The 15,782-nt window shown below is 42.3% G+C and overlaps 1 protein-coding gene across 1 annotated transcript; it reads left to right on the top strand.

Moving 5' to 3' along the window:
• Positions 1 to 1,840: 1,840 nt before the first annotated feature.
• Positions 1,841 to 15,183, top strand: LOC140723533 (EEF1A lysine methyltransferase 3-like). Its single transcript, XM_073038106.1, has 4 exons — positions 1,841 to 1,975; positions 8,506 to 8,704; positions 10,342 to 10,453; positions 13,846 to 15,183. The coding sequence occupies exons 2-4, from the start codon at positions 8,603 to 8,605 to the stop codon at positions 14,244 to 14,246; spliced, it is 615 nt and encodes a 204-aa protein (XP_072894207.1). The 5' UTR covers positions 1,841 to 1,975; positions 8,506 to 8,602; the 3' UTR covers positions 14,247 to 15,183.
• The last annotated feature ends 599 nt before the right edge of the window (positions 15,184 to 15,782 follow it).

Raw genomic sequence — 15,782 nt, 5'->3', positions numbered from 1 at the left:
GTTGGGATACTTTGTGGGCAGTCTCACGTTGAGGAACATTGCAACTAAGAATATTTTGTGCTGGAAAAACAGAACGTCTGGAAGAGCCATATAATTTTGACACTGTACCGAGCTGATCAGTTCAATTATGTTAGAGAGTGGCAAAATCGTCAACTGGGGGCTCAACGGCAGATTCATCAACTCGGAGTCTGAAGGCAAGGGTTGATACAAACATTCTGATGCTGAAAAAATGGGTTCCTTTGAAGGAGGTGCTAGAGCAGGAGGTAAGGACATGGCAGAGCTAGTTAGGGACTGCCTTTCCAACTCCACAGACCGGTTCAATGCTGACAACGGTGTGGAGTTTGCACTGCTCCTTCCCAGCTATCCCACCACACCACAAAAATGTGCTTGTAGATGGGATATTATGCCCCTAGAATGCGAGCAGAATAGAATGAGGTAGAATAAGATTTGTGTAAAATATGTGTGCCTGTTCCTCTGTGTAGGGCCTGCTGCTGTGCCTCATCGCCCTATCTCAATTACTATGAGATCAATTGTCCTCAACTTCCGATCAACTTTCAGAATCAAAACCTCATCCATTGTTTATCGCTGGCGATTTGCTTTGTGCATACTTGCTGCTTTTTTGCTGCATCAGTAGCCTCACCGCTGGAAAATCCCTGTCTAGCAGTTCCGAGGACTCGCAAGGCCACGAATGATCCACGTTGCACTTTCCCATCAAAATGATTTACAAAGGGCTACTTTATGTCCTTTTTCTTACAGCACAGTGTACCTTAAAAGTGCAAATACGAACGGGAGTGCGCTCCCAATACTGTTGCACTAATCTTTAAGATCCAAGCTCCCCGTTGTCAAGTAGATCGACATGCTCTCTTAACGCTCCCACAGTCCAACCTTCTTGAGTATACTTAATGACCATCAACCACTGCTGGCATACAACAAATAGGAAAGTGATGAAGTTTATCCTAATCACAATCTTAAAGAAAGCCTGCTTTAGACTATCCAACTGGGGAAACCCCCTTCCAATTTTATATGATGCAGGGAGATTGCCTTTACCGTTTTATTGGAAGCTAATTGTTAACACACTTTTCAATCTCCTCAATACACTCGATAATGAACCGAGTCTGGTATTGGTCATAAAAGCACGTAGAGTCTATTGGAAGTCTTCAGCAGACCAGGCAGTGTCTGCCAGGACAGAAACACGGTTAGTGTTTCAGGTCCATAGCTTTTCTTCAGATCTGTGAAAGATCTCAATTGCAGTAAACGGCCATCGAGCCCGTTCCTTTCCTCAGGGACACTGTCTGACCTGCTGAACATTTCCAACGTTTTAATTTCAAATTTCCAGCGCTTGCGCTTTCTTTTGTTCTTCATGCGTGTAAAAGGCTGGCCATTTATAACCATCTTCCACGCGATCCATACCCTCTTTCCATTCCTCCTACTTTAAAATTCCCTTCATTTGATTATTAAACCCCACGATGAAGATCCAGGCAGCCAATTTGCCGCGCTTAAGATACATCCTGCACGCAGACCGACCGGACATTGGGACACCAATTTTCAGAGCTTCTTTGAGGATAACGGTTGGATCCAACCAGCTAACATTCCCTCTTATTTTTGTTTACAGCTGCGCGGACCAACTATTGTACTGAACAGGAATATTTTCTTTTACACGGTCTGAAAACTGCTCGGCTCTTTAATGAAACATGGCAATACAGACTATGTGAGCACGAGAATTTCAGTTGCTCGCAGCTCAGAGAAAACGTGCCCGCCAACCAAAACCAACTCGTGAACTTGTTCTGCCAGTTAAAGACTCCTCCCAATCGTCCTTCAACTGATAACTTGCGATAAATCTTCTCCACTCCGGCGAGATTTTGATAGGTTAAAACCAGCCTCGCGCTCCACTGCGCGGCGGATCGATGTGAGAGGAACGTGGGCTGAAACAAGCAGCGAATTAAAGTTCACTGCAGTTACACGGATACGTCTTTGAGTAAGTTTTGCGTCTTTCCCTTGAATTTCTTGCTGGAAACTCAACTTTAATTGCCCTGTACCGAGGATATTGACACAATCTTGTCACAAATGATATTCCAAAATTTTTGTTACTTTTATAGAGTTTTAATCATTACAATAATTACAACGTTAGGAACATTATATATATTCATGATTTTTAATTTTTTATTAGTATCTATGAAACATACTGCGCTACACCACTGGTGGATATTAATGCCATAATAATTAAGAAAAATAATTTATTGGTTATATTGTTTGAAGTTACAGCAGTTGACATAATTGCATTTAACAGTTGCATTTTACTTTTAATTAAGCAAATTTGTTTAATACATCATTGTTGAGTTTGCTACTAAAGATTGGAAACGAATGATTCTTATTTCAGCTTTTAGCAATTCCATCAACGATGTAATGTTTGACCACTTTCATATGATTGAGACGCGATTTTAAAAAATGATTTTTCCATTTCCGGTTTGTTGTCTCGGGGAGTTCTTCAATATGGTTGGCTACCGGGCGTCCCAACTGCTCCCTGTCGTTCTCCCGTGTTTTAGACTTCAGTAAAACATTCAACAAGTTCCCCCAAAAATTGAGTTGGTACGTTGAATCCAAAATTAACGAGGTCACAGAAGACAGGGTGGAGAACTAATGGCGTTTCATAAGGCTCAGTGCTGGGACCTCTACAGCCTACAATACATATTAATGCTTTGCATAAAGATGCAGGTGGTCTAATTCGTAAGGTCGTATATGATATGAAAATTAGTGGAGCAATGCACAGCGAAGAAGACTGTCAAAGAATAGAGCAGGATATGGATCGTTTTGAAATTTGGGTGGCGAAATGGTAGATGGAATTTAATCCTAGGTGCTCGGTTTAGGTCATATGCAAGAGCAGAATAAGTGGCACGGGTCTTAGAACAGAGGATCGCTGGTGCTCGTCCATAGGTTCCTGAAGGTGGCAACACAAGTTGATAAAGAGGTGACATAGCATATGCAGAACTTTGATATGGCCACACATGCAGCATTGTAGGTTATTCAGGCTGCAGCGTTACTGGAGGCTTTGGAGACGGCGGAGGAGTTTGCCAGGATTAGCATGCATTGCCTACAAGGAGAGGTTGGAAACATGTCGATTGTTTTCACTAGAAGTATATAAAATTGAGTGTAGGTAAAGGTAGTCTGAGTCTTCCCAGATGGAAATGTTAAATGCCAGACACCAAAGCATTAATCCCGCTGTTATATGGCTCTTCAAGACATTAAAGTAGAAACTCATTTTCAATTACCTCAATCTACCTCATGTTTCTTGCACCTTTTTGTCTGTCTGCGGTTCCTCTAACAAAATATTCTGTTATTGCTTTTCACATGATCTGTGTGGATGTAATGAAAAGCTAATATCTTCAGTATGTTGGTACATGTGCCATTCGATGTTCAGGTACAAGATTGGAAGATGGGGGGGGGGGGGTGGTAACCGAAGTTTGAGACATTTTTTTTTCTTTATAGTTCAAGTTGTTAGACTCCTGGAACACACTGCCAAAGTTCATGGCAGAAACGGGTACCATAACACTTAAACATTTAGACACACACAAGGAATAAAGGGAAATAGATCATCCGCAGGTTGATGGGATTAGTTTAATATCGTGTCCTCTGTTGTTCTATATGCTGTTTATTTATCTGGTCGCTGGCAATATTAGAACCCAAATACGGAGGAACGACGGACTCCAGTGTAGAGACGGTAATTAGTTTTTCATAATTCCAAAAAGATATTGCTGGATCGGCAAAACTAGGACCCTGCGATTAGTGCTAACCGAGCATCCGCTTAAATAACCGACCCTATGAAAATAAATTTAATAAGCTTAAACAAGGTACCTGGAGACCACATTACAAAGAGCGAGTCGTTTGAGGAAAAAGCACGAGAAACTCAAATGATTAACCATCGTTAATCAGCAATTAACCATTTCAGGTGCGCAAAAACAAACGTGAGGCCAGTGCCCTCCCGCGCCCTGCACAGGTGGAAGAGCTCGTCACAGAAGCAAGGGTGAAGTGAAAAGGTGGAACTGGGAGCCTGAAGAGATATTCCACCCAGCCTTTCCCACCAGCTGGAGACCCAAACGGTCTTTTCAGGTGATGTGGTGATCTACTTATACTAAAAATTTTATACTTTGTAGAACACCTGCCCTCTACCTGAAGGGCAGACTCGGAGTTGACTGTCACCTGTCACTTCATCCAACTCCCACTCGGCTCCATCGATCGGTGGCTTCGTGCACTGTTGTAATTAAGCCCGATGAAAGATCATCTGTTTAGGCACTTCTCAATCTTCCAGACTCGATATCAAGAGCAACAACGTCACATAATTTCCTTTATATTTAAAAAAAATCGGAACAAATCAATTCTGCTGCACATCATCTCTGTGTTACTGACTTGAATTTTCTCTCATTACCACCACAAGATCCGCTAAGCATTACCTTTAGCTCTGCATTTCACAGCTTTTCCATCATTTTGTTCAGAATCAGAGTCGTAGACTTGGAAACACAATGAGTTGGTTCTTCCTTCAACCCCCCCCCACCCCCAATTAGCCCATCAACACACAGTTCAGACTACGTGGACTATCTACAGGAAGCACAGCAGCAATTCACCAAAACACTTTGAAAAGTACTTTTCATTTTTTTGTAATTTATTTTTTTATTGAAGTTCATCAAACAAACATTTCCATAAGATGTATTTCAGACATTGTACATGTATATCACATAATCATATATCACAAATCTCCACAAAGTATTTATCTGAAGTATACACTTGTAGAAAAGAGTGGAAAGAAAAAACAAGTAAAAGGAAAGAACTATGTACAAGTAGGGAGTGATCTTTTTTTTTACAACAGATTCATTGATTTGTGAGAATAAAATCAGGCCTATGAGGCATTATGTAGTTAAACCATTCTTCCCAGTATGAAACAAATTGTTCCAGCTTATGATTAACAGATGCTGTTATCTTCTCCATTTTGTAAATATCCATTGTAATCTCCATCCATGTATTTAAAGTTGGGCTCCCCTGTGATAAACCATTTCCTAGTAAGAGTCTTTTTTACCAGCCACCAACAGTATATTCATTAAATATTTATCTCTCTCCAATCATTCTTGAGGTATATATCCAAAATATATGGCCCTACTCTCTAAAGGTATTTCACATTTAAAGATGTCTTGTAGGGCATTGTGTATTCCCCCTCCAATAGTTTTTGATAACAGGTCAGTCCCCAAAAAAATGATAATGATTTGCATTTTGATTCCCACAATTTCTCCAGTAAACAGGGAGGTTACTATCATAATGGGATTTCTGAGAGTGTGTAATAAAATATCTTATCAAGTTTTTCCATCCAGACTCCCTCCATTTCTGTGAACTGGTACACTTCCATTGATATCTCCATATTGTTGTCCATTCTTCCTCAGATACAATTATTCCTCCTTCTCCCATTTCGTTTTAATGTATGAAGTCGAGTGTGTTTTAAGATTTGACAACCCCTTATACAAACTTGAAATGATTTTACTACCATTATCTGAATTAAATGCTTTTCTAAATAGCTCTATCAAGCATGTATTTGCCTTGGTTACATTTTTAAGCATCTTATTAACATATTGTCACATCTGTAAATACTGATAAAAATCTTGTTTTTCTAATGTGTTTCTCTTTAAGCATTTCAAAACTGAACAGTGTTCCTTCTTTCATTATGTTGCAAAGAACTGTTATTCCTTTAGCTGTCCAGTCCTTAAATCTAGCATCCAATTTATTTGGTGTAAAATCCGAGTCATATGCACACCATTTAAGAATTGCAATATCTCCCTCTAGATGATATTCTTTTATAGTAGTTTTCTATATTTTAAGAGTCAATTTTACCCATGGGTTATCAATAGTATTTATGTACCTTTGCAGGTTGTTATCAGCCAAAATTGCTTGTATGGGGATGGGAAGTACCCGCTCCTCAATGTTTTCCATTGAGCGCCATATGATGGGTTGCACCAACATATCACAGCTCTCAACTGTGCTGCAAAATAATAATCTCTAAGAGAAGGTAGGCCCCATCCCCCCATTTCCTTTGCTAATTGCAAAGTTTTGAGACGAACTCTCGGCCTTTTACCCTGCCAAATATACCTTGATAGCATCTTGTTCCATTCATTGAATTGATTTTGATTAATCTCTATTGGTAGGGTCTGAAAGAGATATAACAGTCTGGGCAGTATATTCATTTTAATAGACTCGATCCTCAAATTGAGACCGAAAAAAGGAATCGGGTTCCATCTTGCCACATCTTCCTTAATTTTTTAATATAAAGGCTGATAATTACATTCTGATAATTTTGCGGCAGGGAGAGCAACCGCTGGGCGGCGTGTTCCTGAGCTTCTGCTGCTCTTCTTGCTGCGGGTTGGATCCAACCGTTATCCTCAAAGAAGCTCTGAGAATTGGTGTCCCAATGTCCGGTCGGTCTGCGTGCAGGATGTATCCTAAGCGCGGCAAATTGGCTGCCTGGATCTTCATCGTGGGTTTAATGATCAAACGAAGGGAATTTTGACATCTGCTGTGGACATTATGCTCCAGTCGGCAAAATGGAGCGGATCTAAGCCGCTTCTCAGAAACGAGTCGATACATCTCATCGCCAACCTCGCAAAATAATCCAGTCCTCATCGGAGGATCAGAGGTGGAGAGGGTCAGCAATTTTAAATTCCTCGGTGTTATCATTCCGAAGGACCTGCCCTGGGCTCAGCACGTACGTGCAATTATGGAGTAAGCACGGCAGCGCCTCTGCTTCCTGAGGAGTTTGCGGCAATTTGGCATTGCATCCAAAACTTTGACAAACTTGTATAGATAAGTAGTGGCGAGAATATTGACTGACTGCATCACAGCCTGGTATGGAAACACCATACCCTTGATCGGGAAATCCCACAAAAAACCGGACACGGGCCGGTCCATCACAGGTAAAAGCCTTCCCACCGTTGAGCACATCTACTTGAAACGCTGTCGCAGGAAATCAGGATCCACCCTCCACCACCGAGGTCAAGCTCTCTTCTGCCGTCAGGAGTAAGTTACAAGAGCCTCAGACTCTCACCGCCAGGTTCAGGAACAGTTAATACCCCTCAACCACCATGCTCTTAAACAAGGGGATAACTTGCCCCATCATTGAAATGTCCCCACAACCAAAAGATTCACTTTCAAGGACTCTACATCTCGTGTTCTCGATAATTGTTTATTTATTCTATTTCGCCTTTGCTTTGGATCCGTGGACTACGCCTCCTGTCTCCGGAATGTTTTCGTTGTCAACCGGGAATTCAGCAGGAATCGGCATTTCCCGCGGTTGACTTCAGGAGGGCACGGAGCGACCACTCCCCGCTGAACATCGACGGCTCCTCGGTAGAGATCGTTAAGAGCACCAAATTTCTTGGTGTTCACCTGACGGAGAATCTCACCTGGTCCCTCAATACTAGTTCCATAGCAAAGAAAGCCCAGCGACGTCTCTACTTCCTGCGGAGGCTGAGGAAAGTCCAACTCCCACCCCCCATCCTCATCACATTCTACAGGGGTTGTATTGAGAGCATCCTGAGCAGCTGCATCACTGCCTGGTTCGGAAATTGCACCATCTCGGATCGCAAGACCCTGCAGCGGATAATGAGGTCAGCTGAGAAGACCATCGGGGTCTCTCTTCCTGGCATCACGGACATTTACACTACACGCTGCATCCACAAAGCAAACAGCATTATGAAGGACCACACGCACCCCTCATACAATCTCTTCTCCCTCCTGCCGTCTGGGAAAAGGCACTGAAGCATTCAGGCTCTCACGACCAGACTATGTAACAGTTTCTTCCCCCAAGCTATCAGACTCCTCAATACCCAGAGCCTGGACTGACACCTTACTGCCCTACTGTCCTGTATTATTTATTGTAATGCCGGTACTGTTTTTGTGCACTTTATGCAGTCCAGTATAGGTCTATAGTCTAGTATAGCTTTGTTTTTTAAATTACGTAGTTCAGTCTAGTTTTTTGTACTGTCATGTAAACCATGGTCCTGAAAAATGTCTCATTTTTACTATGCACTGTACCAGCAGATATGGTCGAAATGACAATAAAAGTTGACTTGACTTTAAGACAATACTGGGGTCACGCTGAATCAGTGATTAAATATATTTTAAGTGTAATCCATTATACAGTACTTTACAGTAGTTATTCATCTATTTATTTATCTACTCAGATAGATACTGCACAGAATAGGACCTTCCAGTCCTTTAAGACAAGCCGCCCAGCAACCCCCCGATTTAATCCTAGCCTAACCACGGGACAATTAACCTAACAACCGGTAGGTCTTTGGACTCTGAGGAATCCGGAGCACCCGGAGGAAACCCGCGTGGTCTTGGGGAGAAGCTACAAACTCCTTAATAGACAGCGGCGGGAATTGCACCCGGGTCGCCTGCTATCCAACACGCTACCGTGCCGCCGCTATCCTGTGATTTAACACAGTTAAATTACCCCCTGCTCTCCTTCAGTCTTAGGTAAACTCCGGGATCAGACTCGTGAACTTTAAACTGAGAGGCGTCCCCTTCTTCCTGGTCCGCTAACCTGTCCGGTACCGCAGTTAGCAGCATGTCGCTGGAGGAGAAAGAATACGAATTTGACGGACATACTGTGAAGATTAGCTTATTTAAGGAATCTTCTTTGGGCGTTTCTGCTTATGTCTGGAGTCCTGTAAGTCTGATAACCTCATCAATCTATTTTGGCTGAGATAAATCCTGACACACAAAGCCCTTCAGTACAACTCGTTCATGTCCGCTTTCCAAGCCAGTCTCTTTTGACCCATATCCCTCAACATTTTCTATCCATGCATCCGTGCAAATGTCGTTTTAATGCCGACAGGAAAGATTAATACGATTGAAAGTGCAGAGAAAATTTACAAGGATATTGCCAGGATCTGAGGACCTGATTTATAGGGAAAGATTGAATAGGTTACGGCTTTATTCCCTAGAACGTAGAAGATTGAGTGGACATTACGTGACGTGATTCCTCACGTGGCCCAAAATTCTGCTCCAACATCTCATGTTCTAATGACCCGAGTTTGGTCCACATTCCTCTAAACCTTCCCTATTGGTAACTGATTTCCAGTGTTAGGTGGTTGAGGGTGAGAATAAAATAGGGGTAGGATCAGTTAAAGGTACTCGTTGGGCTGGAGTTTAAACCTTGTAAGCATGATAAATAGCCATTTACCGAGATGCGGAGGAAAACAGTTAAGACCGGAATGTATGGGTACGGATAAATCACAAATGATTATGGGGGGGGGGGGGGGAGGAGGGGCGGGATTCCGACTGCATGGCACGGTGTAAAGATAATAAGCAAAACAAACACAGCTCCCGTTTGGTACCGAACAAATAAATATTTCCCAAACATGAAGCCTTACAAGTTGAGACGACCTACAAAATTCTCCTCGAACCGCAAGTAGTTCTGAGTTGTAAACGTGTTGGATGAAAGACCGGGGAAATCCTTGTGAGAAAAACGCAGAAACGAACACGGGCTGAGGGAATTCCATAGTCCTCTGTGAGTGGGCCAACCAACGCCTTCATTGATAGTAGAGAACCAACTTTGGCCAGAGAATCAGACTCAGCGAGTTACAATCTGGAATCATTTAGTGGAGTTTGATTCGCGTTCCTACTAACTGAGACAAGAGGATTCTTCACCAGCTAAGTCTCTCATACCACGAGCTACATAACGCCCAGTGGCAACGTAAAGCCAGGTAACAAATGGGTTCGGTATTTGCATACACCGATGAATCAATTTTGTCTGCAAGTCATATGATAACCCTACTTCTGTAGTGTTGTAAGTTAAATATAACGATAAGACGACAAGTGTGTGAGTGAGAGAAGCTTGCCACAAGTTACCGCCTGCTCTTCAAAACAACTTTTTATATTTCAGCAGCACAAAACGTTCAACGTGCTGTTCACCAGTGAAATTCTTTGTTTCCTTCTGATATCTTCAGGTGAATTGACCCCTGTTTCGACCCTACCCTTCGCCTCACGTTTCCACCGTTGCCCCAAGCTGTCAATGCAGTACATTACAGTCCTTGATCATTTCGCTCTGACTTTCAAACCGTTCTCTGAACAAAGCTATAAAAGTTGAATCGAATTAATAGTAAGTTCCTGGATTTCCATTGCATTTCCTGCGTCTCCTTCATTTCTCAACGCCCCAATTCCATTAAATCAACTTTTCTGCAGAATTCTGAAGGCTTCTCACACGAGTCTCCGCACATACCCTACCACCATCCTATTCCCACCTTTTCACATCGTCTTCTGCTCCGAAAGTGGTGTAGAAACGCATTTTATCTCTTTTCTCAGGGCCTTGCTCTTTGTCGGTATTTTGAGGCCGAGAAGATGAATTTTACCGGGAAGAAGCTGCTTGAACTTGGTTCTGGAAGCGGAATCGTGGGGATTTTTGCGACGTTGCTGGGTACGTTCATTCTTCCTATTGACGTTTAAACTTTGTTTAAAAGTGGATCTCCCAGTGACCACCCATTTTAATCCCACTTCCCAGTCCGACTTGTCCGTCGATGGCCTCTACTGTCACAATGCGAGTACTCGGGTAGGAGGAGCAACACCTATTCTGTCTGGGTAGCCTCCAACCTGATGGCATGAACATACATTTCTCGAATTTCTGGCGATGCCCCCTCACCATTCCCTCTCACCTTATCACCTCCCTCTGGTTCTCTTCCCCCTTTTCTTTCTTCCATGGGCTGTTGTCTGTCAGATTCCCCCTTCTCCAGCCCTGTATCTCTTGCCCCAATCAACTTCCCAGCTCTTTACTTCACCACCCCCCCGCCACCAGCTGGTTTCAGCGATTATCTTGTGGTTCTCCTCCGCCCCCCCCCCCGCTTTCTTACATTGACTCTTCATCTCGTCCCCCCACCATGAAGGGTCTCGGCCCAAAATGTCGACTTTACTCTTCTCCATTGATGCTGTCTGGCCTGCTAAGTTCCGCCAGCATTTTGTGTGTTCAACTCTTTGAGCGTGGCGAAAATTAACTTAGTGTCACTATGTTCAGATATGATACAAGTCCGGAGCGAGAGACACTCAAGCAGTCGATAGTTCAGACTTCAATGCGAACAAAGTTAGAGGGAAGAGAAATCAGTAAACGCTAGGCAAACAGGGCCATTAATGGGAACACTGACGCTGAAATGAATAACTAAATATAAAACAAACATCGCTAGTCTTCAGTCGGGTTGATCGACAGTCCAATTTCTCAGACAGGCAGCGAAACGTTGCTGTGTTCAAGTCTCGACCAGCACTACAAAGAAACGAATGGAGTTAAATACCGTCGCAATGAAATAATTAGCTGACGCGTGCATACTCGTGCGCAATGGCCGTTATTTGCTGCGCCGCCAAATCCACGGTTGTGACACACGGTCGTGTTTCTTGCTACTTGTTATAATGGGTACCATTTGCAGTGTAAATCAGTTTATTCACCGTTCACCCTGGCAATAATCTGCTGATCAGGCACGGCCTACAAGTGTAAGCAATGACCACCCCCAACAAGAGAGGAGCTAATTATCGGCCCTGGTGGCATTCTCGACAGTAGTATCCCCCGGATCGCCATTGCACTTAACCCCCCATGTAATGAGCACTAGGTTCTATCACGAGGGCAGGGAAATACGGCTTGACACTATATTCTTTTCAAGAATCATTTTAAATATTTTTCCTCTTAATTTTCGGTATTTCTTCCGTCTGAAATATTGGTTTTACTATTAATACCCTAAAGAGTTCCTCTCTTGATCTTTGTATTCAATAGTAATGAATTGTAAGCTGTCCAATAATTGGCCCTTTAAACCACTATGATGTAGAATCAGATTTGGCAGCGAAGTCTGTTGTTTTGCGACAGCTGTACATTGCGAAGAGATGAAATTACTATAAATTATTAAAACAACAGTGCAAATCGAAAGGAATACTGAGGCAGTGTTCATTATGTTATGGACTGTTCGGACATTTGATGGGGAGAAGTAGTTCTTGAATTGTATGTGGGCCTTCAGACTCTCGTACCTCCTCCCTGATGGTAGTAACGAGAATGGAACATGTCCCGGATGGTGCAGGTCCTCGGTGATGGATGCCTTCTGAGGCAGCGCCTCTTGATGGTGTCCTCGATGGTAGGGAGGGTTGTGACCGTAATGGAGCGGGAACCATTCCGCTCCATCCTCTCAAAGGTCCAATCCCAGCCATTGTAGTATGACTTCTGTCCATTCGTATTCCAACTTTCCTTTAGTAATAGTTAAATTTCTCTCCCAGTTCAGTTTTAAGCTTCTAAATGCAATATCCTTGTCCATCATTCTTGCGTTAGTTTTGTTGTCACATCACCTGAAATGTTAACTCTGCTTCTCTTTTCGCATGTACTGTCTGAGGAGAGTTCCTTTATTGTCTCAATTTCTTTAATTGCTGCCCACGCCCTCCCCATTCAAATAATCCTCCCACAGTGATATCAACTCGCTTAATTTACGTCCAATTATATTGTTAAATGGATCACATGACTCGCGTCATCAGAAAGCTTGGATAACGTCTGAGTTAGTGAAAAGTTGAAGCACCATCAGAAATTCCTGGGAATCATCGGGAGTAACGTCGTCTTCCATAGCTCTATCTTTTACACCAGTTGCCTTTCTATGTAAATACATCGCATTCGATCCACCTAATTTTGCATACTGTCACCCGTGGAGTCACCGAGTGCAGTCTGGAAGGCCATACTAGCAATATCCACAGGTTTTTACCCATCCGCCTTATTAATATTTTTTTAAAATCCTTTGGCTTCTTTTGCTCTGCCCGTATTTATCTATGTACACTGAAGAGTGAATACTTCATGGCCTGGAAGATTCCGAGATCCAGGCGAATCCAGCGAGCTGCCTTCCCTAAGGTCACTGCCAGGAAGGAGTCTTTGAGCGGCCTGTCGCTCTGTGGCTCACTGTCTCTGCGCTCGTGTGGTGTCTCCCTCTGCAATGACGAGAAGGAGGACGGTACCGTGATTCTGGGTTATGGGTTAGAGTATCGCGTTTATGGACTGTGGACGTTTCCAGACTTGCGGTTTTTGTATTCCATGTTTTACGCCCGTTCCTCTCAGTTTTGTTGGGTGACGGGAGGGAGTTTTGGGGATGATGTACTTGTTTGCGTTTTGTGCGGGGTGAGGGGTTGTAGGTTGACGATTAGGATGCGGGAATTGGGTTTGATGTTTCTCTCTGAATGACCTTCACGTTCTTTCCTAGTTTCTTGGCTATCTTGAGAAGATGAATTTCAGAGTTGTTTATGGGTACATACTTTGATAATAAATGGAACCTTTGAATGTTAATGGCAGCTGATCCTATAATTCATTCGCAGTGCTTGAAATTAATATATTCTATTGGCTTCGCAGACATACACCTCTAGTTGTGCATCCGCTCATAATCATTGCTCATGTCTGGTCACCCTTCCACTGCATATCCACTGTCCTAAGTGATCATTGTCTTAGGGGGCTACTGTGACTGTTTCTCACATGTTATACTATCAGGAGTAGTAACTAGAGATGAATTTCCCATTTTCAGCTGAGGGCATCAAATTAATTGTGCCACTTTCATGATCAATAGCTGTGCATGTCCATAATCAGTGTCAGTAGTGACATTTTCACCGTACTGGTAGGCATCAGCTAACAATTCCCATTTACTTGGGCAATTATTTAAATTTAAGGTATGATATTGCTTTATATTGGAGATATCCATTCTGAACGGCCGAGTGAGAAAAATACAAATGTGCAGCATCTATAGAGATAGTGTTAGTTGATTAGTATCATAACAGAACACCATCAATAATAATATTTTTGATATTATTTTCCAGGTGGAGATGTCACTCTAACAGACAAACCATACGTCTTGAAGCAAATCGAGTACAATGTCTCCGCTAATATTCCTCCCTGCTCCAGACATCGGATAAAAGTCAGCTCTCTGGTTTGGGGGACTGATCAGAAAAACTACCCAAATGATTTTGATTACATCCTGGGCTCGGATATTGTGTACAGTCCATCGCAATTTCCTTTCCTTTTGCAGACACTTCAAGATCTCTGCGGCTCAAACACTGTCATTTACCTGTCTTCCAATATAAAGTACAGAGAGGGTTCAGTCCAATTCCACGAGGTGCTGGTGCCAGAGAAGTTTAATAGTGAGGTCATTCATATTAACGAGAGTAACTGCATTTACAAAATGACTAAAAAGCCCTTGGCAACGAACTCCACTTTCTGATGTAGGGACAGGAAGCTCCCGAATTTATTTTTTCCCCTTCTAAAGTAACTTTCTGTTTATTTGTTTTGATGCTGAGGTTCCACCAGGTATTGATAATTTTACTGGCACATTATTATATAAATAGCTCATTTTCCCCTTCTGAAAATACAATTAAAACAACTTATAAAGGGGTTTATGGGTCTCAGGTTCCAAGTACCAAACAGACCTCTCCTCTTACCCAAAGACAATGGTATACCCATAAACTGACATGGCCAAGTTACAGCAGCAGTATAAGATACTGAAGTAGAAATTATTCTGTTCCATATCAATCTGGAACTTGCAATTGGTCGATGAGGGTGTAGATTTTCCAATAATATACTAACATTTTCAAGAAATAATGCCGAGGGTGTTTCATTCACAGTTAATATTGCAAAGTGCTAGTTAATTATTGAGACACAAGACTGCAGAGGCTGGAAGTCTGGAGCAGCACACAAAGGGGCTGGAGGAACTTAGCAGTTCAGACAGCATCTATGGAGGGAACAGGACATCGAACTACTGAGTTCCTTTAGCTCCTTTAACCATGTGTAGCTTTAATTATCTAATTCTGGCCATTCATAACTCCTGTGAAATAAAAGCCACATGCAATTACATTCATTTAATTTAAAACCCCTCAGAGAAAGTGGAACTGAAAAGCCCACCAAGTACCTCCAATTATGTTGCCCTAATTAAATAGTTGATGTTAGATTTATTGAATGGAAATTGGTGTTTTCTTGACAACTGCACAGCTCTGTGAGCACTCCTCCACTACTCTTTCACCCTGTGCCTTTGTCGAATCTTGGAGAAGCGGGTGGACCAGGTTTAACTCCACAAAGATGATAATATTTGATTGTGTTACTTTAATGACTTCTCATGTTCTTCTAAGGTGCCATTGTGCGCAAATAAAAGCCAATTTTTTCCAGTGAGGCTGTTTTATTTTCAGTAAGGCAGGAAATCATATTTTAAGGAAACATGTATTGAGAAAATCTACAGATGCCGGCATTTTGAATATGTTGATCGTGTATTGAGTGTGCGAGTCTTATATTTAAATTGCATCATATTATTGTCTTTAAAAAAAATCTGGGATGGCAATACCCAAGTAGATATATTAATGATATCTGTGATGCAAAACGGTTGAAAAGATTTAAGGATGTGGTGTCAGGGTGCATGGAGGCTCATGATAATATAGGCCATAGTCAGCATGGTTTCCTCCAGGGAAAATCTTGCCTGACAGATCTGTTAGAATTCTTTAAAGAAATAATAAACAGGATAGACAAAGGAGAATTGAGAGATGTTGAGAACATGGATTTTCAGGGCTTCAACAAGGTGCTGCATATGAGGCTGTTAAACAAGAGAAGAGCCCATGGTATTAAAGAAAATATACCAGCATGGATAGGTCATTGGCTGATTGGCAGGAAGCAAAGACTGAGAATAAAGGGATAATTTCTAGATTGGCTGCTGATTATTAGTGGTTTTCCACAGGATCTTTGTTGGGATGGTTTGTTTTTACATGTTATGTCA

Source organism: Hemitrygon akajei, chromosome 3 (genome assembly GCF_048418815.1).
Source record: "Hemitrygon akajei chromosome 3, sHemAka1.3, whole genome shotgun sequence".
NCBI lineage: Eukaryota > Metazoa > Chordata > Chondrichthyes > Myliobatiformes > Dasyatidae > Hemitrygon > Hemitrygon akajei.
The sequence above is the reverse complement of the archived record's forward strand: the minus strand, read 5'-3'. Positions and strand labels throughout refer to the sequence as shown.